The sequence below is a fragment of the Siniperca chuatsi genome, linkage group LG8, assembly GCF_020085105.1.
Source record: "Siniperca chuatsi isolate FFG_IHB_CAS linkage group LG8, ASM2008510v1, whole genome shotgun sequence".
Classification (NCBI taxonomy): domain Eukaryota; kingdom Metazoa; phylum Chordata; class Actinopteri; order Centrarchiformes; family Sinipercidae; genus Siniperca; species Siniperca chuatsi.
In genome coordinates this window covers 16,182,968-16,207,655 of record NC_058049.1, presented here as the reverse complement: position 1 = coordinate 16,207,655, position 24,688 = coordinate 16,182,968, and the positions used below count along the sequence as shown (strand labels likewise).

The window sequence follows — 24,688 nt, the reverse complement described above, 5'->3', positions numbered from 1 at the left end:
CACTTTACTTTTTTTGTTATTTAAAAATGTGTTGTTACCCTACAATCGACTCTGAGTGATGACGTCGCTATCCATTGTGCTGAAACCGCAGTTAGTGCAGTTAGTGTGTTTTATAAAACCACGAGCTACACTATGTATGCTTCGTAATGAAATCGACAATATTAGGCCCATTTTAAAAGAGCTTAACCTTAAACTGTGTTATATTTGTGGAGGGCCAAACTATCTGTGACCAATTGGTGTCAGTATATGAGGAAAAATTGTTTCAAAAGAAGCCTTTTGTCAGAGAATTGGGTCCTCCCCTTTGTGGGCTGGGTTTTCACATCTCTGTACTGGATGCATCCTGTACTCGCACAGCGAATATTCACCATCTGCGATGTTGATAATGCACTGGAAACGGTACATATTATTTTAGGTATATCTATTTTTCATTTGATGAAGGAGTCGTTATTCTGAATCATCGGGGTACGTTTTTATCTGCTAGTTATGGAGCAGAAAGCACTTGGAGCAACGAGAGAGCAATGGCGATGGATCACTTTCATTGTTTCATTAATTTTGCTTTGGAGCAGAGCTTCGGCGCAGATAAGATATTCCATCGCTGAGGAAGTTGAAGAAGGAACTGTTGTTGGGAATATAGCGAATGATTTGGGATTAGAGAAGAACACACTGAAAGAGAGAGGATGTCGTATTGTTGAGGGTTCAACAGAGTCATTTTTTCATGTAAACCAGAACGATGGAATATTGTATGTTCACCATATAATTGACAGGGAGAAGGTTTGTGAGCGAAGCAGCGTGTGCTTGATCAACTTAAAAACTGTGCTGGAAAACCCTCTTGAAATTCATTATCTGACTGTAGAGGTGCTGGACGTGAACGACCACTCTCCCACCTTCTCAACGAAAGAGTCACGTCTCGAAATTTCAGAGTCCGTTTTACCAGGCTTGCGCCTCCAGCTGCAAGCAGCACACGACCCTGATGTTGGTCAGTTTTCGGTCCAGGAGTATAAACTTAGTCCTAATGATCATTTTCGTTTGGAAGTCAAAGATCGTGGAAAAGATGGGAAAATACCGATATTAGTTTTACTGAAGACGCTAGATAGGGAAACAAAGAAAAGTCATAAGTTGCTTCTTACAGCTATTGATGGAGGGAAACCAAGTAAATCTGGAACAGCCGAAATTACTGTTGACGTCTTAGACGTCAATGATAATATGCCAGTTTTCAACGGAGACGCATACTCGGTATTTTTGGAAGAAAATGCTCCCATTGGCACAACAATTATAAAAGTAAATGCTTCTGATTTAGATGAAGGATCCAATGGCGAGATTATGTATTCATTAGGCAAGAATGTGAATAGTAGAATACGCGAACTTTTTCGTGTAGATCCGAATACAGGTGAAATTATTGTTCACGATCTGATAGACTTTGAATTAGAGGAAAGTTATGAAATTGATATACAAGCCTCTGATAAAGGATCTGCTCCTTTGAGGACAGACAAAAGTGTGTTGGTGAATATTGTTGATTTGAATGATAACACTCCGCATATAGAGGTTACATCATTTTCAAGGTCAATAACAGAGGATGCCAGACTGGGAACCACTGTGGCATTAATCAGTGTTCTTGATAAAGACTCTGGTCTTAACGGGAAAGTTATTTGCTCATTTAATGAAAATGTTCCTTTCACATTATCACCTTCAACACAAGACAACATGTATTCTATAGTCACAAAATCGCCTCTGGATAGAGAAAAGCAGTCCATATATGATGTTACAATTGTTGCAAAAGATGCAGGTGTACCATCGTTGTCTTCTGAAAAAAGCATTAGTATTGTTGTATCAGATGTGAATGATAACAGTCCAGAGTTTTCAGCGAACCCATATACATATTATGTTACTGAGAACAACTCTCCAGGAGCTTCACTGTTTTCTGTGAGGGCATCAGACCGCGACGACGGTGATAATTCTCGAATTTTATATCATATTTTCAGAGATGGAAAAGAGAATAACAAACTTGATTCATTTAATCTTAACATCAACTCGGAAAATGGAGATATTATGGCGTTAAAAAGTTTTGACTTTGAAACTCTGAAAACGTTCCAGTTCCAAGTTGTTGCCGCAGATTCTGGAACTCCGTCACTAAGCAGCAACGTCACAGTGAACGTGTTCATTCTGGATCAGAACGACAACGCTCCAGTCATCCTGTATCCAGTCAGCTCTAACGGCTCTGCTGAAGGTGTGGAGGAGATTCCCCGCAATGTGAACGCAGGACACTTGGTGACTAAAGTCAGAGCCTATGACGCTGATATAGGATATAACGGCTGGTTGCTGTTTTCACTGCAGGAAGTTACTGACCACAGTCTCTTTGGTTTGGACCGCTATACAGGACAGATCAGAACACTTCGCTCCTTCACAGAGACAGACGAGGCTGAGCATAAACTGGTCATACTGGTGAAAGACAATGGGAACGTTTCACTCTCAGCAACAGCTACTGTGATTGTCAAACTGGTGGAGCCCAAAGAGGCTTTTGCAGCTTCTGATGTTAAAAGTGCAGCAAAAGATGAGGAGGGGAATGATGTGACTTTTTACCTGATGATAACTTTGGGCTCAGTTTCTGTGCTTTTCCTCATCAGCATCATCGTGCTGATTGCAATGCAGTGCTCCAAAACCACAGACTATACTTCTAAATATCTACAAGAGACTAATTATGACGGGACACTGTGTCACAGCATCCAGTACAGATCTGGAGACAAACGGTACATGTTGGTTGGACCCAGAATGAGTATAGGATCTACTATAGTCCCTGGCAGCCATGCAAATACTCTAGTGCTCCCTGACAGGAGGAGCGCAGCTGGAGAGGTAAGTAAATATGTATGTTTGCTATATATGCTGATTTAAGGATCTCTTCTGTCATTACCGTTCTCAACCATGGTTCTGAAATCGGATTTAAACTGAACCCTCATAAGGAACTTTCTCATTCAAAACACGTGAACATACACAGTGCCATTTAGTATAGATCACCAACGTGATAAAATGCATTATCATACACATTCACATGGTGGCAGTGCCTTATCAGTATAACGCCTAATAGCTTCTCTGCACAGGATACACATGAGTCCGCCCCTAGTACGTGCAGTCTGGTTAGACAACATTTAGCTGGCAGACTTGGAATAAGCGCACGGTGACTGTTTTTGTATTTTGTAAAATACATTCCAAGGAAAAAATATATTTCATGCTCTGATGGAGACACGCATCTAGACACTTGGAGAATGATGGACGCGTTTGGATTCGTACTTTTACCTCAAAACATGAAACAAAGAGGATGGGAGGCATGGCGACAGCGACCACATTTGCTCGCCGTCTTGGTTTTGATTTTATTTTTCAGAGCAGCCTCGGCACAGTTGAGATACTCTATTTCCGAAGAGCTCAAAGAGGGAAGTTTTGTTGGGAATATAGCTAAAGATTTGGGAATAGACCTGAATTTGATGAAGCAGAGGGGATTTCGTATTATGTCCGGCTCGACTGAAACCGCTTTTCAAGGTAAATGAGAATGACGGGGTCCTTTACGCGAACCATAAAATAGACCGAGAGGAAGTATGTAAGGAGAGCAGTGTATGTTTACTTGACCTTAAAACTGTTCTCGAAAACCCACTAGAAGTACATTATGTCACCGTGGAAATAACAGATTTGAACGACCACTCTCCCACATTTCCAGAAAAAACAAAGAGATTAGAGATCTCAGAGTCTGCGTTGCCAGGGGCACGATATCAATTGCAAAATGCTCACGACCCGGATGGTGGCACAAACTCCGTCCAGCAGTACAAAATCAGTCAGAATGACCATTTTCGTTTAGAAATTAAAGATCGCGGGAGAGATGGTAAAACTCCAATTTTACAATTACAGAGACAGCTTGACAGAGAGGCCAAAAGAAGCCATAAATTGGTCTTGACGGCTATAGACGGCGGGAATCCCCCAAACACAGGCACAGTTGAAATACACATAGATATTCTAGATGTTAATGACAATATGCCAGTGTTCACCAAAGACACATATTCAGCCGTGTTACAAGAGAACGCTCCAATTGGCACAACAGTCATCCAAGTTAAAGCAACTGATTTAGACGACGGTCCCAATGGGGAAGTTGTTTATTCATTTGGTAGTGATGTAAAAAGTCAAATTCGAGAGATGTTTGAGATCGACTCTGTTACTGGAGAGATAATTGTGAAAGGTCGTGTAGACTTTGAGGAGCAAGACAGCTATGACATTGATATACAGGCCTCTGATAAGGGAAGCATTCCATTCAGAACAGATAAAAGTGTTATCATTAAAATTGGAGATACAAATGATAATCCTCCTGAAATAGAAGTGGCATCGTTGTCAAGTGCTGTTTCAGAGGACTCTAGACCAGGAACAACCGTAGCGCTTATCAGCATTACTGACTTAGACTCAGGAATGAATGGCAAAATAATCAGCTATGTCGCCGAAGACAGCCCTTTTACATTAACGCCATCAATACAAGATAATATGTTTGCTGTTGTCACTAAGTCACAGCTTGACAGGGAACAAAAATCAAGATATGATATTACAATAATCGCTAAAGACGCAGGTGAACCAGCGTTAACATCCGAAAAGACAATAAGCGTGTTTGTGTCAGATACGAATGATAACAGTCCCAAGTTTTCGGTGAGCCCCTATACTTTCTACATCATCGAAAATAACCTCCCAGGAGCCTCTGTGTTTTCGGTAAGAGCGTCTGATCGTGACGAGGGAGATAATGCTCTTATTTCGTATCATATTCTTAGGAATGCAGGTTATGAAAATAAAGTGACATCAGCTCTTAATATCAACTCTGAAAATGGAGATATTTTGGCGTTAAAAAGTTTTGACTTTGAAACTCTGAAAACGTTCCAGTTCCAAGTTGTTGCCACAGATTCTGGAACTCCGTCACTAAGCAGCAACGTCACAGTGAACGTGTTCATTCTGGATCAGAACGACAACGCTCCAGTCATCCTGTATCCAGTCAGCTCTAACGGCTCTGCTGAAGGTGTGGAGGAGATTCCCCGCAATGTGAACGCAGGACACTTGGTGACTAAAGTCAGAGCCTATGACGCTGATATAGGATATAACGGCTGGTTGCTGTTTTCACTGCAGGAAGTTACTGACCACAGTCTCTTTGGTTTGGACCGCTATACAGGACAGATCAGAACACTTCGCTCCTTCACAGAGACAGACGAGGCTGAGCATAAACTGGTCATACTGGTGAAAGACAATGGGAACGTTTCACTCTCAGCAACAGCTACTGTGATTGTCAAACTGGTGGAGCCCAAAGAGGCTTTTGCAGCTTCTGATGTTAAAAGTTCGGCAAAAGATGAGGAGGGGAATGATGTGACTTTTTACCTGATGATAACTTTGGGCTCAGTTTCTGTGCTTTTCCTCATCAGCATCATCGTGCTGATTGCAATGCAGTGCTCCAAAACCACAGACTATACTTCTAAATATCTACAAGAGACTAATTATGACGGGACACTGTGTCACAGCATCCAGTACAGATCTGGAGACAAACGGTACATGTTGGTTGGACCCAGAATGAGTATAGGATCTACTATAGTCCCTGGCAGCCATGCAAATACTCTAGTGCTCCCTGACAGGAGACAGGCATCTGGAGAGGTAAGATCAATAGTTTGAGACTCTCTCTCCTGTAAGTATTTATAGCTTAATTTTTAGTAAATAACAATAGTAAATAAATTTAGTTAATTGCATTAACTCGAGTTTGAGGCTTGTGCGCCTACCGCTGATGTAATATGTTTTCTGGTTAGTATTTGCGGGATCGAATTGATTAATATCCATGGTTATTAAGCAAGCAACGATGATTTGCTTTATAAAAAAAACACTCTTGTAAGTTAAACGGGAAGCGAATGCTTTAGTACAATTATCAGTATCTTCTTTTGCCGATTTCACACAACTCACCATTTAGTAAAGCAAACAAGTGTTTACTGTTTTGTTAAAATGTTGACAATAAACTGATACAAATGGGAAAAAGGGTTGTGGGCACGGGCAATTAGTGTGCACCAGTAAGGTTTACAGGCAAGTTTCAATATCAACAATATGCGGAGGCAAATTGAGTAGTAATATACATGCAATTAAGGAGAGTTGCAGTGCTTAATTAGTTGCATCACAGCTTCGGATGTCTGGTGCCCACTTGTGTGACAGATGGATGGACTATCTCCGTCTCTCTATTCAACTTCCTGCTGAATCATTTGCACCAGAATAAATATTTTTACAATTGCAATCGTATCCATCTTCATGTGAAATACGTCTAAAAATGCGCTGGTGGTTTAGCTGAGTTCAGGCTGTCGCAGTCCGCGGAGCTGAACCCTTAAGCAAGTTCCTCTTTTTCACCTCCTTTTTTTGGCAAAATGCGACACTCATCTGAAGCAATATGATGTTATGTAAGAGTTAAACTCTTCATGGACTATTTGTTAAATGAAGGTGTAAGGGTATGTTTGCTTCCTCGGTGCTTTGTGAGAAGGAATACAGCAGGCTGCGCTTCTTCATTTTAAAGGAAAAGCTTTCTTTTTCGTGCAAAGTCCACTTTTTAATACATTCGGCTATTTCAAATACAGTACTGCAGTGTGATTATTGATCACTTGGTGTCAGTATAATGACAAATAATGTTTCCACATGTTTTCGTCATAGCCACTAGACACATCCCCTTCCTCTAAAACCCATCACTGACAGAACCTTTTACGTGCTATCGGCTTTAATACACAATTTAGCTTTAAAAATCCTAATGCAGTGTTAGAGAATGGTTGGATTATGACAACGAATGTGAAGGAGCAATCTTACGAGTGTATATGAGTATAGCTCTTTGAAAGATGTTTTTATTTCCAATGTTTCATCTTTACATCATGGAACAAAGACGACGCCAGACATGCAGAGAGCGGACAAAGTGGGTTGCCTACATGATGGTTTTGGTTACGTTTTGGAGCGGAGCTTCAGGACAAATCCGATATTCAATCTCCGAGGAAGTTAAAGAAGGAACTGTTGTTGGAAATATTGCTAAGGATTTAGGTCTGGATAAGACCACACTGAAAGAGAGGGGGTACCGTATTGTCTACGGCACGACAGAGCCTCCTTTTCGAGTAAATCAAGACGACGGTATCTTGTATGTGAACCGAAAAATTGACAGAGAAGAAGTGTGCGACCGAAGCAAGGTTTGTCTAATCGACTTAAAAGCCGTGTTGGAAAACCCACTGGAGGTCCACTATGTAGCAGTGGAGATTGTGGATGTAAACGACCATGCACCAAGCTTCCCCGAAAATGAAAAAATGTTAGAGATTTCTGAATCTGCATTGCCAGGAGCAAGATTTCAGTTGCAAGCTGCGCGTGATGCTGATAGTGGTTTATTATCCGTTCAGCAGTATATGTTGAGTCATAATGAACATTTTCGTTTGGAAGTGAAAGATCGTGGTGAAGACCGTAAAACTCCTAGTTTAATTCTTCAAAAGCCACTTGATAGAGAATCTGTCAAGACCCATGTGTTACTTCTGACAGCCATCGATGGAGGTAAACCTCCACGATCCGGTAACATGACAATAATTGTTTATGTTTTTGATGTAAATGATAATCCCCCAGTTTTCACCCAGGATTCCTATACCGTGCAGCTAAAAGAAAATTCTCCTCTTGGTACAACTATTATTCAAGTTAATGCAACAGATTTGGATGACGGTTCAAATGGTGAAGTTGTATATTCATTTGGCAATGACGTGGATGGACGGGCACGTGCACGTTTTGATTTAAATTCAATGACTGGAGTAATTACTGTGGCAGGGTCTATAGATTTTGAAGAATGTAGCAGATACGAAATTGACATCCAGGCATCCGACAAAGCTGCGGCTACACTAGCTACGGACAAAAGCGTTATTATACATATTGTTGACGAAAACGACAATGCACCGGAGATTGAAGTGACATCTTTTTCACATGCGCTTCCGGAAGATTCAAAACCAGGAACCACAGTGGCCTTGATTAGTGTTAAAGATTCGGACTCTGGTCTCAACGGAAAAGTTATGTGTTACATAAGCCAAGATCTGCCTTTTACGCTCATTCCATCTTTACAAAATAATTTGTATTCTCTGGTAACAAAAGTGCCCCTGGATAGAGAACAGATATCGCAATATAATGTAACAATTGTAGGTAAAGACGCAGGTGAACCATCCTTATCATCAGACAAAACTATAAAAATAGTTGTGTCAGATGGGAATGATAACAGGCCAGAGTTTTCACAGAACCCATATACTTTCTACATAAATGAGAATAACAACCCGGGAGCGTCTATTTTATCAGTGACAGCCCGTGATGATGACGAGGGTAGTAATGCACTTATTTCATATCAAATATTAAGGGATAGAGGTAGAGAACACTTGCTTACCTCCTTTCTAAATATTAACTCTGATAATGGACACATTTCCGCGCTAAAAAGTTTTGACTTTGAAACTCTGAAAACGTTCCAGTTCCAAGTTGTTGCCGCAGATTCTGGAACTCCGTCACTAAGCAGCAACGTCACAGTGAACGTGTTCATTCTGGATCAGAACGACAACGCTCCAGTCATCCTGTATCCAGTCAGCTCTAACGGCTCTGCTGAAGGTGTGGAGGAGATTCCCCGCAATGTGAACGCAGGACACTTGGTGACTAAAGTCAGAGCCTATGACGCTGATATAGGATATAACGGCTGGTTGCTGTTTTCACTGCAGGAAGTTACTGACCACAGTCTCTTTGGTTTGGACCGCTATACAGGACAGATCAGAACACTTCGCTCCTTCACAGAGACAGACGAGGCTGAGCATAAACTGGTCATACTGGTGAAAGACAATGGGAACGTTTCACTCTCAGCAACAGCTACTGTGATTGTCAAACTGGTGGAGCCCAAAGAGGCTTTTGCAGCTTCTGATGTTAAAAGTGCAGCAAAAGATGAGGAGGGGAATGACGTGACTTTTTACCTGATGATAACTTTGGGCTCAGTTTCTGTGCTTTTCCTCGTCAGTATCATCGTGCTGATTGCAATGCAATGCTCCAAAACCACAGACTATACTTCTAAATATCTACAAGAGACTAATTATGACGGGACACTGTGTCACAGCATCCAGTACAGATCTGGAGACAAACGGTACATGTTGGTTGGACCCAGAATGAGTATAGGATCTACTATAGTCCCTGGCAGCCATGCAAATACACTAGTGCTCCCTGACAGGAGGAGCACATCTGGAGAGGTAAGAAAGATCACTTTTTAAAGGCAGTTCTGGTATGAATGCTAGGAATAGTTAAGACGTAGATTGCAGACGAAGTGTGCCGAAAGCATTGGCTCAGACCTCGGATTCGGAGTAGTTGAATTTGATTCAATTTTACAATATAATATAATTGTATAACTACATGCTAATTACTGGAGGAATGTCTGTTGCCTGTTGATGTATTACATTTAATTGATTACCTACCTAATTAATTAATTATTAACTAATTAGCTAATTAATTAATTAGGTTTTTACCGTGACACCACATATGATGTTTCAGATATATAGGGCAATTAAAATTATTGCGTTTGTTGACGTTTTTCACCACCCTTCTGTATTCAATATCTCTGTAAAAATGTCGTTGTCGCTGTCCGAGGTGCTGAAGTTAGGCATTGCAGTTAAATCTTGCACAGATAGATTATAGTGATATAAAAAGTCATGTTCCTTAGCACAGAATTAAAACCATGAAATTTTACAAGGAAAACGATGTGGTTAACTTTAATTGTAATAAAATTAACAACCATATTTACAGCTTTAACAGTTTGAATAGTTAACACTATGCATTGTGTCCATCTTGGGAGAAAACGCTTGGTGTCAGTGCATGATTACAGTGATAGAACCTCCGCTTATCTTTGTGGTCCCTCCCCCTTTGCCGACTTCTCATTCAGCCTTCCCCTGAATCAGTCGACAACAGTCATCACGTCAGTGGCTTTACGTGTATCAATAACATTGTTGTTCATGGATTAACGTATTTTCCGGATTTTTTATGAAGTGTGTGCCGAAGACAGGGGAATTTTAGTCCTTGAACTGAGGATTACTTTTAGTTTTTTATTGTAAGTAGCAAAAAATGAAACAAAGAGGTTTTCCGGCGTGGAGGCAATTACGGGAGTGGGTTGCAGTGATGCCTTTATTTTTTCTTCTATGGAATGGGGCCTACGCACAAATCAGATATTCCATCTCTGAGGAAGGTAAGACAGGGACGATGGTCGGAGATGCAGCAAAAGATTTGGGACTTGATAAAAACACCTTAAAGGATAGAAATTTCCGTATTGTGTCTGGCACCACTGAACCCCTCTTCCTGGTAAACCAAAATGACGGCATGCTATATGTTAATCGAAAAGTGGATCGCGAGGAAGTATGTGGAAGAAGCACCACATGTATGATCAACCTGAAAACTGTACTGGAAAACCCCCTGGAGATCCATTATGTGGCTGTGGAAGTGATAGATGTTAACGACCATTCACCTGCCTTTTCAGAGAAAGAAACGAATTTAGAAATATCAGAATCAGCCGTATCAGGGGCTCGGTTTCAGCTTCAAGCTGCACGAGACGCAGACAGTGGGCAATTCTCAATTCAGCAATACAAACTGAGTCACAGTGAACATTTTCGCATAGAGGTTAAAGATAGAGGAGAAGACCGTAAAATCCCATTTCTTGTTTTACAAAGACCGTTAGATAGGGAGACAACTGTGAAACACAAACTGTTACTCACAGCAGTGGATGGTGGGAAGCCAGCAAAGTCGGGAACAATAGAAATCAATGTGGAGGTACTTGATGTGAATGATAACTCTCCCATCTTTACAAAAGATCTTTACTCGGTAACGTTAAGTGAAAACACACCAGTTGGTACTACAGTGACTCAGATTAATGCAACTGACTTAGACGAGGGTTTAAATGGAGAGGTCATATATGTATTTGGAAAGGAGGTTGATAGTAACATAATGGACCTATTTGGATTAAACCAGAAAACTGGAGAGATAACTATTAAAGGCAAAATTGATTTTGAAGAAAACCAAGCCTATGAGATAGATGTACGAGCATCTGATAAAGGACCTGCTCCTCTCACAACCGATAAAAGCATATTCATAAAAGTTATAGACGTTAATGATAATGCACCTGAGATAGAGGTCACTTCATTTTCTAACACAATTCCCGAGGATTCCAGGATCGGAACCACTGTAGCGCTTATTAGTGTCAACGATTTGGACTCTGGCCTAAATGGAAAAGTTATTTGTTTTTTAAATGACAATCCCCCTTTTGCATTGGCAACGTCAATACAAGATCATATGTATTCTGTAGTTACCAAGGCTTCCCTGGACAAGGAGACTCAGACTCAATTTGATGTAAGAATATCTTGCAAAGATTCAGGTGAGCCAGCCTTGTCATCTGAAAATACTATCAGCATTGTTGTTTCAGATGTGAATGATAACAGCCCAGAGTTTTCACTGAGCCCCTATACTTTCTATGTGATTGAAAATAACTCAGCAGGGTCGTCCATATGTTCGGTGAGTGCTTTTGATCGTGATGAAAATGGCAATGCATTAATATCATATCAAATTCTGAGAGATGGAGCAGAGGATAATAAACGGACCTCGTTTATTGACATAAATCGCAACAATGGACACATTTTGGCGCTAAAAAGTTTTGACTTTGAAACTCTGAAAACGTTCCAGTTCCAAGTTGTTGCCACAGATTCTGGAACTCCGTCACTAAGCAGCAACGTCACAGTGAACGTGTTCATTCTGGATCAGAACGACAACGCTCCAGTCATCCTGTATCCAGTCAGCTCTAACGGCTCTGCTGAAGGTGTGGAGGAGATTCCCCGCAATGTGAACGCAGGACACTTGGTGACTAAAGTCAGAGCCTATGACGCTGATATAGGATATAACGGCTGGTTGCTGTTTTCACTGCAGGAAGTTACTGACCACAGTCTCTTTGGTTTGGACCGCTATACAGGACAGATCAGAACACTTCGCTCCTTCACAGAGACAGACGAGGCTGAGCATAAACTGGTCATACTGGTGAAAGACAATGGGAACGTTTCACTCTCAGCAACAGCTACTGTGATTGTCAAACTGGTGGAGCCCAAAGAGGCTTTTTGCAGCTTCTGATGTTAAAAGTGCAGCGAAAGATGAGGAGGGGAATGATGTGACTTTTTACCTGATGATAACTTTGGGCTCAGTTTCTGTGCTTTTCCTCATCAGCATCATCGTGCTGATTGCAATGCAGTGCTCCAAAACCACAGACTATACTTCTAAATATCTACAAGAGACGAATTATGACGGGACACTGTGTCACAGCATCCAGTACAGATCTGGAGACAAACGGTACATGTTGGTTGGACCCAGAATGAGTATAGGATCTACTATAGTCCCTGGCAGCCATGCGAATACTCTAGTGCTCCCTGACAGGAGGAGCGCATCTGGAGAGGTAAGAAAAATTAAATAAAGCTTTTTCCTGCCTGTGGCCATCAAACTCTTTAACTCCTCCCTCTGTCAGTATGTATGACCCTAAGACATTAAACTGGACATTGATCATTACATCTATGCAATACTTCACACAGTGCAATATCCTGTGTTAATACTCCTAGGCAATATACTTAAATTCCCTATTTATTGATATTGATATTTATTCATACCTCTATTACTGCTGTGCAATATCCTCCATCTCATTATAAATAAGCTACACTTAACTTGGCAGTGCATGCACTAGTACTTTATACCATATTATTATCATCAACTGGTAAACCCACTTTGTACGTCACACTTATTTTAGACTTATACCCACTTTGGTACTTAATTTATTTTCTGACCTGTATTATAGTGTATTATATATTTTTTTTCCTAGTACTTCTATTCCTGTGTGCACTGACATGATAGTGAGCTGGTGTAGCCAAAGAGTTTCCCCTTGGGGATCAATAAAGTATTTCTGATTCTGATGTAACTTACATAATTGTTTTTCACGGATGTTGTGGCATGTGAAGAGGTAAGATTAACGTTTTGGATGTTTTGATTTCCCCATCCCAAGCATACTTATTTTAATCGTCAATCAGTGAGAAAAGGGACCCTCTTTCTTTTCAGAAATAGTAGGGAAGCTGCACAAACATTTGAAAGCAGCCTTTTCGTTTTGATCGTGGTGCATTTGCTATGCCAGTTTTAATCATGTTTTTTTTACAATGTATTGACAGCTGTGGTTGGTGGTGTTGAGTGTTAGTGATATCCTCCAATGGTGTTATTGTTTTAGTTAGCCTGAAATGCAAATAGAAAGACCAAGGTTGTAACATGTGCTAAAGCCTTTCCAATGTGGGGAAATCTTGCCTCTTAACATTTAAAGATTCTCTTTCATATTTTAAATGACTACTACTGTAATCTGTGTAAATAGCTATTTCAACGCTTGGTGTCAGTGTAGTTCAGTGGTTGTGTGCATCTGGCAGCACTTTACGTGACGAGCATTATTTCGACCGAGCCCTTGGGTTTTTCTCAAACAGCATACTTGAGCGTAAGATCGCGATTGGCAGCAACGAGTGTGTTTTATTTCCAGCAGCTGTTATAAGAACAGACTTTGGTCATCGTTTAGAAACATGACTCATTACGTCTCACTGCTATAAGGACGTGGTTAAAGGACTGTTTTTATCGCCTTCAAGTCATGGAACAAAGAGGATGCAAAGCATGGAGGGAACGACAGTGTTGGTTTGCCTTTATGGTTGTTTTGGATATTCTATGGAGCGGAGCTTCTGCACAGATCAGATATTCGATATCTGAGGAGGTTCAAGACGAAACCGTCGTCGGGAATATAGCTAAGGATTTGGGACTAGATAAGAGTGCACTCAAAGATAGAGGATATCGCATTGTAACAGGCTCAACGGAACCCCTGTTTCATGTGAATCAAAACGATGGTAACTTGTATGTGAAAAGGAGAATAGACAGGGAGGAGGTGTGCGACCGGAGCAGCCCATGTTTGATCAATCTGAAAACCGTGCTAGAAAACCCGCTGGAGATCCATTACGTGGCAGTGGAAATACTTGATATAAATGATCACTCACCTGTTTTTCCAGAGAAAGAGAAAAGGCTTGAGATTTCTGAGTCGGCCTTACCAGGAGCGAGATTTCAACTACAGGCTGCGCGCGACCCCGATGTAGGCCAGTTCTCCATTCAGCAATATAAACTCAGCCATAACGAATATTTTAGATTAGACGTGAAGGATAGAGGCGAGGACCGTAAAGTACCATTTTTAGTTCTACAGAAGCAGTTGGATAGAGAAACAGCCGGGAAACATAAGCTGCGTTTAACAGCCGTTGATGGAGGAAAACCGGCGAAGTCTGGCGCGATAGAAATAATTGTGGATGTACTTGATGTCAATGACAACTCCCCGGTGTTTACCAAAGAATTGTATTCCGCTACACTTAAAGAAAATGTTCCCGTTGGCACTGTAGTGATTCAGGTAAATGCAACAGATTTGGACCAGGCTGCAAATGGCGAAATAATATATTCATTTGGTAACGAAGTTGATCCAAAATTAATGGATGTCTTTAGTATAGACCCAAACACTGGTGAAATTAACGTAACCGGTCAGATAGATTTCGAAGAAAGTAAAAGTTATGAAATTGACATTCAGGCTTCTGATAAGGGACAGGTTCCTCTCACAACTGACAAAAGTGTTAAGATAACTGTGATTGATGTTAATGATAATGCACCTGAGATAGAAGTGACATCATTTTCTAGCTCTATCAAGGAGGATTCAAAGATAGGAACCACAGTGGCCCTGATTAGCGTCAGTGATTTAGACTCCGGAATCAATGGGGAAGTCATTTGCACAATCCAAGAAGATGTCCCTTTTACTTTATCTCCATCATTACAAGACAACATGTATGCTGTTGTAACCAGGTCGCAGTTGGACAGAGAAATTGTTTCCCAATTTGATGTCACAATAATTGCGAAAGACACAGGTGAGCCGTTATTTTCAAATGAAAAAAACATAAGCATCGTAGTAGCAGATGTGAATGACAACAGTCCAGAGTTTTCACTGAGCCCCTATACATTTTATATCACTGAGAATAACAGCCCCGGAGCCTCAGTATTTTCAGTAAAAGCCTCTGATCGTGATGAAAATGGCAATGCTCTCATTTCATATCAAATTTTGAGAGAAACTAGCGGAGGTAATATATTAGCCTCATTTTTAAATATTAACTCTGAAAATGGAGACATTTTGGCGCTAAAAAGTTTTGACTTTGAAACTCTGAAAACGTTCCAGTTCCAACTTGTTGCCACAGATTCTGGAACTCCGTCACTAAGCAGCAACGTCACAGTGAACGTGTTCATTCTGGATCAGAACGACAACGCTCCAGTCATCCTGTATCCAGTCAGCTCTAACGGCTCTGCTGAAGGTGTGGAGGAGATTCCCCGCAATGTGAACGCAGGACACTTGGTGACTAAAGTCAGAGCCTATGACGCTGATATAGGATATAACGGCTGGTTGCTGTTTTCACTGCAGGAAGTTACTGACCACAGTCTCTTTGGTTTGGACCGCTATACAGGACAGATCAGAACACTTCGCTCCTTCACAGAGACAGACGAGGCTGAGCATAAACTGGTCATACTGGTGAAAGACAATGGGAACGTTTCACTCTCAGCAACAGCTACTGTGATTATCAAACTGGTGGAGCCCAAAGAGGCTTTTGCAGCTTCTGATGTTAAAAGTGCAGCAAAAGATGAGGAGGGGAATGATGTGACTTTTTACCTGATGATAACTTTGGGCTCAGTTTCTGTGCTTTTCCTCATCAGCATCATTGTGCTGATTGCAATGCAGTGCTCCAAAACCACAGACTATACTTCTAAATATCTACAAGAGACTAATTATGACGGGACACTGTGTCACAGCATCCAGTACAGATCTGGAGACAAACGGTACATGTTGGTTGGACCCAGAATGAGTATAGGATCTACTATAGTCCCTGGCAGCCATGCAAATACTCTAGTGCTCCCTGACAGGAGGAGCGCATCTGGAGAGGTAGGAATATTTTCACAGTAGCTTATTATGATATATATGTTTTATGGGTTTACTGTTAAGGTATGTTTTAATTTTAATTATTTATTGATTAGAATTTTTTTCAAACTTAAAATAAAACACAGTTGCTTAATTAAGGCCTACTGAATTGCAGGTGGTTACTTTAGTTGTCCTTGGGGCTGATTTTTTTTTCTCTCATCAGCCTACGATCATTTATATGGGCGTCACAAGTGATTTTCGGGAACACCCCCTAAATTTAGGAAATTGTTAAAATGGATTTTGCTATCAATCCCAATGTGCTTTTGGGAAATAGAGATAAACAGGAGACACATACAGCATAAACTTAATTTCAGAATTGGATATTAGAGCAGCTAGTCCTCATAAGGTAAAATTGAATACCGCAGTGCTTGTGGACACACGTGTACAAACTAGTGGAGTCTTTGAGTTTCTCTCACTTTCGTGCAATGAAAAGAGAGCTCACATGGTGTCAGTGTACGAAAACATAAGTGCTTCACAAGAGCTCACGCCAGCTGTATTTTGGAACCGCCCATTGATGATGTTACTAGTTCAACATTAGCAGAGTCGTTTATAAGCTGACGGATTGCCATTGTAAATTGCCGACATTTCAAATATATCGAGAAGAAAAAAACAAACATTTGCACGTACTACTGCGCACGATGCTGTTTTTCTGATGCAGTTATTTTTCTCGTGAAGGATTGTTACAATTTCCGTTGGTGACCATGGAACAAAGAAAATACAAGGCACGAAGGGTGACAAGACGGTGGGTCTGTTTCGTGATTGCTGTGCTTTTGTGGAGCGTGGCCTCGGCGCAGATAAGATATTCCATCTCTGAAGAAGTAAACGAAGGAACTGTGGTTGGAAATATAGCAAAAGATCTGGGATTAGATAAAAGCACATTGAAAGAAAGGAAGTATCGGATTGTTTCTAGTGCACCGGATCCTCTTTTCCATGTAAATCAGAACGACGGCACCCTGTATGTACTTCGAAAGATTGACAGAGAGGAAGTATGCGAGCGGAGCAGTACATGTTTGCTTAATCTGAAAACGGTACTAGAAAACCCGCTGGAGGTCCACTATATTGGCGTTGAGGTTTTGGATGTAAATGATCATTCCCCCAGCTTTCCAGAGACAGAGAAAACGTTAGAAATTTCTGAATCTGTGTTAAGTGGAACGAGCTTTCAGCTACAAGCCGCACGAGACCCAGACAGTGGTCATTTTTCTGTGCAACAATATAAACTCAGTCCAAATGATCACTTCCGTTTGGAGGTTAAGGATAAAGGAGAAGATGGTAAAATACCAATTTTAATTGTGCAAAAATCTTTGGATAGAGAGGCAGCGGGAAGCCATTCATTAGTACTGACCGCACTGGATGGAGGGAAACCTCCGAAATCTGGGGAAATGAATATTCTAGTAAATGTTTTAGATGTTAATGATAACGCACCTGTTTTCTCTAAAGATGTTTATTCTGTGATGCTCGATGAAAATGCTCCAATAGGTACAACAGTCATACAAGTTAATGCAAATGATTTAGATGAAGGACCAAACGGAGATGTCGTTTATTCATTCAGCAACAGCGTAAATAGCAGGTTATTTAAACTATTTGAAATAACTCCATCAAAAGGGGAGATAATTGTGAAAGGTCCAATAGACTTCGAGCACAAGGATAAATATGAAATCGAAATACAGGCATCAGATAAAGGTCTTGCTCCTCTTACAACAGAAAAAAGTGTAATTATCAAGATAGTTGACGTTAATGATAACGCACCTGAAATTGAAGTTACCTCATTTTCAAGCTCCATCCCTGAAGATTCCAGACCTGGAACTACAGTTGCCCTTATCAGTGTAAATGACTTGGACTCTGGTCTCAATGGGAAAGTTATTTGCTCCATAGGTGAGGATGTTCCTTTTGCTTTATCACCAGCCTTACAGGACAAAATGTATTCATTAGTCACCAAATCGCCTCTGGACAGAGAGAAACAGTCACAGTATATCATAACAGTAGTTGCAAAAGACGCTGGTCAACCTCCATTATCATCTGAAAAGACAATAAGCGTTGTGGTGTCAGATGTGAATGACAACAGTCCAGAGTTTTCACTGAGCCCCTATACTTTCTATGTCACCGAGGGTAACGATCCAGGAGCCTCTGTGTTTTCAGTAAAAGCTTTTGATCGTGATGAGAACGACAATGCTCTTATTTCATATCATATTTTCAGAGATAGAAGCGAAGAAAGTAAATTGACTTCATTTCTCAACATAAACTCTGAAAATGGAGAAATCTTGGCGTTAAAAAGTTTTGACTTTGAAACTCTGAAAACGTTCCAGTTCCAAGTTGTTGCCACAGATTCTGGAACTCCGTCACTAAGCAGCAACGTCACAGTGAACGTGTTCATTCTGGATCAGAACGACAACGCTCCAGTCATCCTGTATCCAGTCAGCTCTAACGGCTCTGCTGAAGGTGTGGAGGAGATTCCCCGCAATGTGAACGCAGGACACTTGGTGACTAAAGTCAGAGCCTATGACGCTGATATAGGATATAACGGCTGGTTGCTGTTTTCACTGCAGGAAGTTACTGACCACAGTCTCTTTGGTTTGGACCGCTATACAGGACAGATCAGAACACTTCGCTCCTTCACAGAGACAGACGAGGCTGAGCATAAACTGGTCATACTGGTGAAAGACAATGGGAACGTTTCACTCTCAGCAACAGCTACTGTGATTGTCAAACTGGTGGAGCCCAAAGAGGCTTTTGCAGCTTCTGATGTTAAAAGTTCGGCAAAAGATGAGGAGGGGAATGATGTGACTTTTTACCTGATGATAACTTTGGGCTCAGTTTCTGTGCTTTTCCTCATCAGCATCATCGTGCTGATTGCAATGCAGTGCTCCAAAACCACAGACTATACTTCTAAATATCTACAAGAGACTAATTATGACGGGACACTGTGTCACAGCATCCAGTACAGATCTGGAGACAAACGGTACATGTTGGTTGGACCCAGAATGAGTATAGGATCTACTATAGTCCCTTGCAGCCATGCGAATACACTAGTGCTCCCTGACAGGAGACAGGCATCTGGAGAGGTAGGATTATTTAAGTGCAAATTGTGAGGTGTCTAAATGTATTGTTTATTTACTAAACATATCAACTATGCCTCCCTCTGTAATGTTTTGCATAGCATGGCAAAGGATTTGTTGACACCCCTGGTTCCATCTGGCTATTAGACCTTATGTCCCTTTAGGATTTGTAGCTAGAGTAAGAGAGGGTAATTTAGGTTGACATATAGTTGACAATAGTAAAATAGCACTATATTTGTAAAATTTCGTAGTCACTTACTTTGTCAATACATTCATCTACTTTATCAGAGCAATTCTGACTTCATGCCCAGTTTGACATACTGCACTCCGTTGGGCAGTGATATGAACAATGCGTGTAGCTCTTTTATTTTGCTGTGTTATTTTGTTGTTGTTTAATGTTGATTTCATACCTTGTTTAATTGTACCCTCTTACAACCTTCTTCCATTTTTTTACACTAGCTTGATAATTTCAAATTGCTGAAGAGCAAATGAAAGGTGACTTATGTCCCTGGGGAGTGTGCCCTTTCAATACTTTTTCACTTAGCCATGAACAACTCACATTGAAAAGGATATTCCATTCCGTATTGCAAGTACAGTAAGGCATTGTGGAAAAAAACTACTCAAGTCGACTCAGCATTTTTAAAGAACCTGAAAATGTGTGATAATGACTTAATTGAATGGGTAAACTGAACTGCAACACGTCGCAATCGCTGTCCCTGGTGCTGAAAGTGTTTGGCTTAATTTTCTTATACTAAAATCGCTATCACAGTGTCTTAATTCATGAGGTAATAATCATAGTTTATAATAAATATTCACTAGGATTATGTACGATCTTAAAAACATATTTGTTTTCTACCATTTTGAAGGCGGTTTTTTGGTCGCTTGTTTACAGACTCAGCAGCGTCCTGAGCTCTTTCCATACACTCGACTAATTGCTCAGAGATTATCTAAGGCTAAAAACAAAACTACCATTGATCTAATATGCAGTACATCCTCAGAAAATCTGCAGTGAGAAATAAGATCGCATGGTGTCAGTGCAATGTAAAAAGTCAGCGTTACATGAGCTTGTCGTCATTGCTATTTGGTTCTACCTCCTGACAACATTCTTACTTCAATACTGGAAGGATCGTTTCTGTGCTTATTTGTGTACATGGTCGGTTTTCCCCAATTTCTGGATGTATAGGAAGTGAATGAATAAAGACAGGAAAGGGTTGGATTCTGCCTTTACAACCAATTTATTGTCCTTGTGATGGATTACTGATTATTTCGGGTTTAACCATGGAACAAAGAAAATGCGAGCCAGGAAGGGTGAGAGGATGTTTGGTCGGCTGCGTGGTTGCTTTGCTTTTGTGGAGAGTGGCCTCGGCGCAAATACGTTACTCCATCTCTGAGGAAGTAAACGAAGGAACTGTGGTTGGAAATATAGCAAAAGATCTGGGATTAGATAAAAGCACTTTGAAAGAAAGAAAGTATCGTATTGTGTCCAGTACTGCGGATCCCCTTTTTCATGTAAATCAAAACGATGGCATCCTGTATGTGAGCCGAAAGATTGACAGAGAAGAGGTGTGCGCGCAGAGCAGTACGTGTTTGATAAATCTGAAAACGGTGCTAGAAAGTCCACTGGAGGTGCACTACGTTGGAGTGGAAGTGCTGGATGTAAATGACCATTCTCCCAGTTTCTCAGAGAAAGAGACAACGTTGGAGATTTCAGAGTCCGTGTTGCCCGGAGCGCGATTTCAGCTGAAAGCCTCGCGGGATCCAGACAGTGGTCATTTCTCGGTGCAGCAATATAAACTTAGCCACAACGATCATTTGCGTTTGGAAATGAAAGATAAAGGAGAAGATGGTAAAATACCAATATTGGTTGTTCAAAAATCTTTAGACAGGGAATCTGCAGGAAGCCACTCATTACTACTGACCGCACTGGATGGAGGGAAACCTCCGAAATCTGGGGAAATGAATATTCTAGTAAATGTTTTAGATGTTAATGATAACGTACCTGTTTTCACTCAGGATGTTTATTCTGTGACGCTCAATGAAAATGCTCCAGTAGGTACAACAGTCATACAAGTGAATGCAACTGATTTAGACGACGGTCCAAACGGAGATGTGATTTACTCATTTAGCAAGAGTATGAATCAAAATACTTTAAATCTTTTTGATATCAATCTATTAACAGGCGAGATAACTGTTAAGGGTTTAATAGATTATGAGGAGAAAGACAAATATGAAATTGAAATTCAAGCATCAGACAAAGGTCTTGCTCCGCTAACTACAGAGAAAAGTGTCACTATAAAGATAGTTGACGTTAATGATAACGCACCTGAGATTGAAGTTACCTCATTTTCAAGCTCCATCCCTGAAGATTCCAGACCTGGAACTACAGTTGCCCTTATCAGTGTAAATGACTTGGACTCTGGTCTCAATGGGAAAGTTATTTGCTCCATAGGTGAGGATGTTCCTTTTGCTTTATCACCAGCCTTACAGGACAAAATGTATTCATTAGTCACCAAATCGCCTCTGGACAGAGAGAAACAGTCACAGTATATCATAACAGTAGTTGCAAGAGACGCTGGTCAACCTCCATTATCATCTGAAAAGACAATAAGCGTTGTGGTGTCAGATGTGAATGACAACAGTCCAGAGTTTTCACTGAGCCCCTATACTTTCTATGTCACCGAGGGTAACGATCCAGGAGCATCTGTGTTTTCAGTAAAAGCTTTTGATCGTGATGAGAACGACAATGCTCTTATTTCATATCATATTTTCAGAGATAGAACCGAAGAAAATAAATTGACGTCATATCTCAACATCAATAATGAAAATGGAGATATTTTCGCGCTAAAAAGTTTTGACTTTGAAACTCTGAAAACGTTCCAGTTCCAAGTTGTTGCCACAGATTCTGGAACTCCGTCACTAAGCAGCAACGTCACAGTGAACGTGTTCATTCTGGATCAGAACGACAACGCTCCAGTCATCCTGTATCCAGTCAGCTCTAACGGCTCTGCTGAAGGTGTGGAGGAGATTCCCGCAATGTGAACGCAGGACACTTGGTGACTAAAGTCAGAGCCTATGACGCTGATATAGGATATAACGGCTGGTTGCTGTTTTCACTGCAGGAAGTTACTGACCACAGTCTCTTTGGTTTGGACCGCTATACAGGACAGATCAGAACACTTCGCTCCTTCACAGAGACAGACGAGGCTGAGCATAAACTGGTCATACTGGTGAAAGACAATGGGAACGTTTCACTCTCAGCAACAGCTACTGTGATTGTCAAACTGGTGGAGCCCAAAGAGGCTTTTGCAGCTTCTGATGTTAAAAGTGCAGCAAAAGATGAGGAGGGGATTGATGTGACTTTTTACCTGATGATAACTTTGGGCTCAGTTTCTGTGCTTTTCCTCATCAGCATCATCGTGCTGATTGCAATGCAGTGCTCCAAAACCACAGACTATACTTCTAAATATCTACAAGAGACTAATTATGACGGGACACTGTGTCACAGCATCCAGTACAGATCTGGAGACAAACGGTACATGTTGGTTGGACCCAGAATGAGTATAGGATCTACTATAGTCCCTGGCAGCCATGCAAATACACTAGTGCTCCCTGACAGGAGACAGGCATCTGGAGAGGTAAGGCATTTCAATTGAAGCTTTTTCCACCCTACATAATTATTCTTTCATGTAAGTTGTAGCGTGTCTGCTGTCATATTAACGACATATTTTGTTATAAGTGAACCTCGACAAGAATGGCATAACCAGTAAAATAACATTTTATATCTTAATCATAGTAGTCGCTTAGGTTGGTCACTTGTTTGAAAAGCCCAATCAGTATACTGACTTTTCCTTAAAAACACTTGATTTTTGCATACTGGTTCCCTGTCTGAATTTTCTCTTGGACCAGTGATGAACGCTTGCAGGTTTTGTTTTTTGTCACACTTTTATGTCGTTCATTAATTAACTGACCTTCTTTCTCTACTGATCTTTCATCGTTCTCTCTCTCTCTCTGTCTCTCTCTCTCCTTTTTTTTTTTTTTTTACACTTGTGGGATATTTTTTAAAAGCTATTGTAATTGACCGTTAAGTTAATGTTGCACGTGCTAAATCTGATGAGGTGAATCATGCCTCAAGCAAACGAGATGTATCAGCACGCCTTTACTACAAACACCATACTCAGCCAAAGGCAACACATAATGAAAGCCGTCCGTAAACGCACGGGAACATTATGGCAGCTTGGGAAAAATCATTGCATTGTTAACAAATTAACTTGAAATGGAATGATAAACTATCACCAAATGTAGTTGGGCAGAAGTAAAGTTAGCTGCGATCCCTGTCCATGGTGCTGAACGTGAGGGCTCTGTTTGCCCAGTATATGTTCAGAAAATGTAAACAATTTAGCAAACCACTCACTGACTTTATCTGTGTTAATTCATATCACTTGTTCTTATGATATATGTATTCTCACGTGCTAAGTAGAATCTTCTACGCATTTTGAGAAGCTTTGCTCTTTATATTTATTGAAAGGAGGTTTTGTGTTGACAGTGAGCTGCAACAACATCTATTTTCATTCACCTGACTATTTGGGCACTATATCGAGATAAAGAAAAAACAAAACAAACAATCTACAATTCAGGCAAAGTGCTACTGGCTTTTGATTTTCTGCAGTTAGAATTTAGATCGCATGGTGTCAGTGTAATAGAAAAACGAGGCATTACATGAGCATGTCATCATGGCATTTTGGTTCCACCTCTTCATAGAGTCCTCAACTGAATACTGTGGCAGTCGTTTCTGAGCTTACTGCTGCCTTTGAAAAACATTATATTTGCCCTCATGTCTGTTGTTGTAGGAAGAGGATGAATATTTTCACATATAGAAGAGTTGGATTCTGTCTTTATAACGCAGTTATCGTTTTTGTGACGGATTACTGATGATTTCGGGTTTAACCATGGGACAAAGGAGATGCCAGTCACGAATGGCGAGAGGATGTTTGGTCAGCTGCGTGGTTGCTTTGCTTTTGTGGAGCGTGGCCTCGGCGCAAATACGTTACTCCATCTCTGAGGAAGTAAACGAAGGAACTGTGGTTGGAAATATAGCAAAAGATCTGGGATTAGATAAAAGCACTTTGAAAGAAAGAAAGTATCGTATTGTGTCCAGTACTGCGGATCCCCTTTTTCATGTAAATCAAAACGATGGCATCCTGTATGTGAGCCGAAAGATTGACAGAGAAGAGGTGTGCGCGCAGAGCAGTACGTGTTTGATAAATCTAAAAACGGTGCTAGAAAGTCCACTGGAGGTGCATTACGTTGAAGTGGATGTGCTGGATATAAATGACCATTCTCCCACTTTCCCGGAGAAAGAGACAACGCTGGAGATTTCAGAATCTGTGTTGCCCGGAGTACGTATTCAGCTACAAGCCTCGCGGGATCCAGACAGTAATCACTTTTCCGTGCAACACTACAAACTTAACGACAATAATCGTTTCCGTTTGGAAGTTAAGGATAAAGGAGAAGATGGTAAAATACCAATATTGGTTGTTCA

The 24,688-nt window shown here is 40.8% G+C and overlaps 6 protein-coding genes and 2 pseudogenes across 8 annotated transcripts in view; 7 read left to right on the top strand and 1 right to left on the bottom strand.

The window, feature by feature from the left end:
* LOC122880049 (fibroblast growth factor 18-like) overlaps positions 1 to 24,688 on the bottom strand; it is a 158,444-nt gene that overhangs the window by 118,572 nt on the left and 15,184 nt on the right. The window lies entirely within an intron of this gene.
* LOC122880033 (protocadherin alpha-8-like) lies at positions 211 to 2,901 on the top strand. The gene has a single exon (XM_044204756.1). The coding sequence runs from the start codon at positions 484 to 486 to the stop codon at positions 2,884 to 2,886; it is 2,403 nt and encodes an 800-aa protein (XP_044060691.1). The 5' UTR covers positions 211 to 483; the 3' UTR covers positions 2,887 to 2,901.
* On the top strand, positions 3,030 to 6,210 carry LOC122880032 (protocadherin alpha-3-like). The gene is given in 2 exon segments (XM_044204755.1): positions 3,030 to 3,518; positions 3,520 to 6,210. Coding segments are annotated over 2 exon segments (2,415 nt in total). The 5' UTR covers positions 3,030 to 3,257; the 3' UTR covers positions 5,674 to 6,210.
* Positions 6,380 to 9,293, top strand: LOC122880031 (protocadherin alpha-7-like). Its single transcript, XM_044204754.1, has one exon. The coding sequence runs from the start codon at positions 6,864 to 6,866 to the stop codon at positions 9,276 to 9,278; it is 2,415 nt and encodes an 804-aa protein (XP_044060689.1). The 5' UTR covers positions 6,380 to 6,863; the 3' UTR covers positions 9,279 to 9,293.
* Positions 9,978 to 12,502, top strand: LOC122880037 (annotated as a pseudogene).
* On the top strand, positions 13,774 to 16,217 carry LOC122880043 (annotated as a pseudogene).
* On the top strand, positions 16,427 to 24,229 carry LOC122880042 (protocadherin alpha-4-like). The gene is made up of 2 exons (XM_044204761.1): positions 16,427 to 19,155; positions 23,215 to 24,229. The coding sequence occupies exons 1-2, from the start codon at positions 16,798 to 16,800 to the stop codon at positions 23,221 to 23,223; spliced, it is 2,367 nt and encodes a 788-aa protein (XP_044060696.1). The 5' UTR covers positions 16,427 to 16,797; the 3' UTR covers positions 23,224 to 24,229.
* LOC122880038 (protocadherin alpha-8-like) lies at positions 19,175 to 22,817 on the top strand. Its single transcript, XM_044204758.1, is given in 2 exon segments — positions 19,175 to 22,177; positions 22,180 to 22,817. Coding segments are annotated over 2 exon segments (2,373 nt in total). The 5' UTR covers positions 19,175 to 20,427; the 3' UTR covers positions 22,803 to 22,817.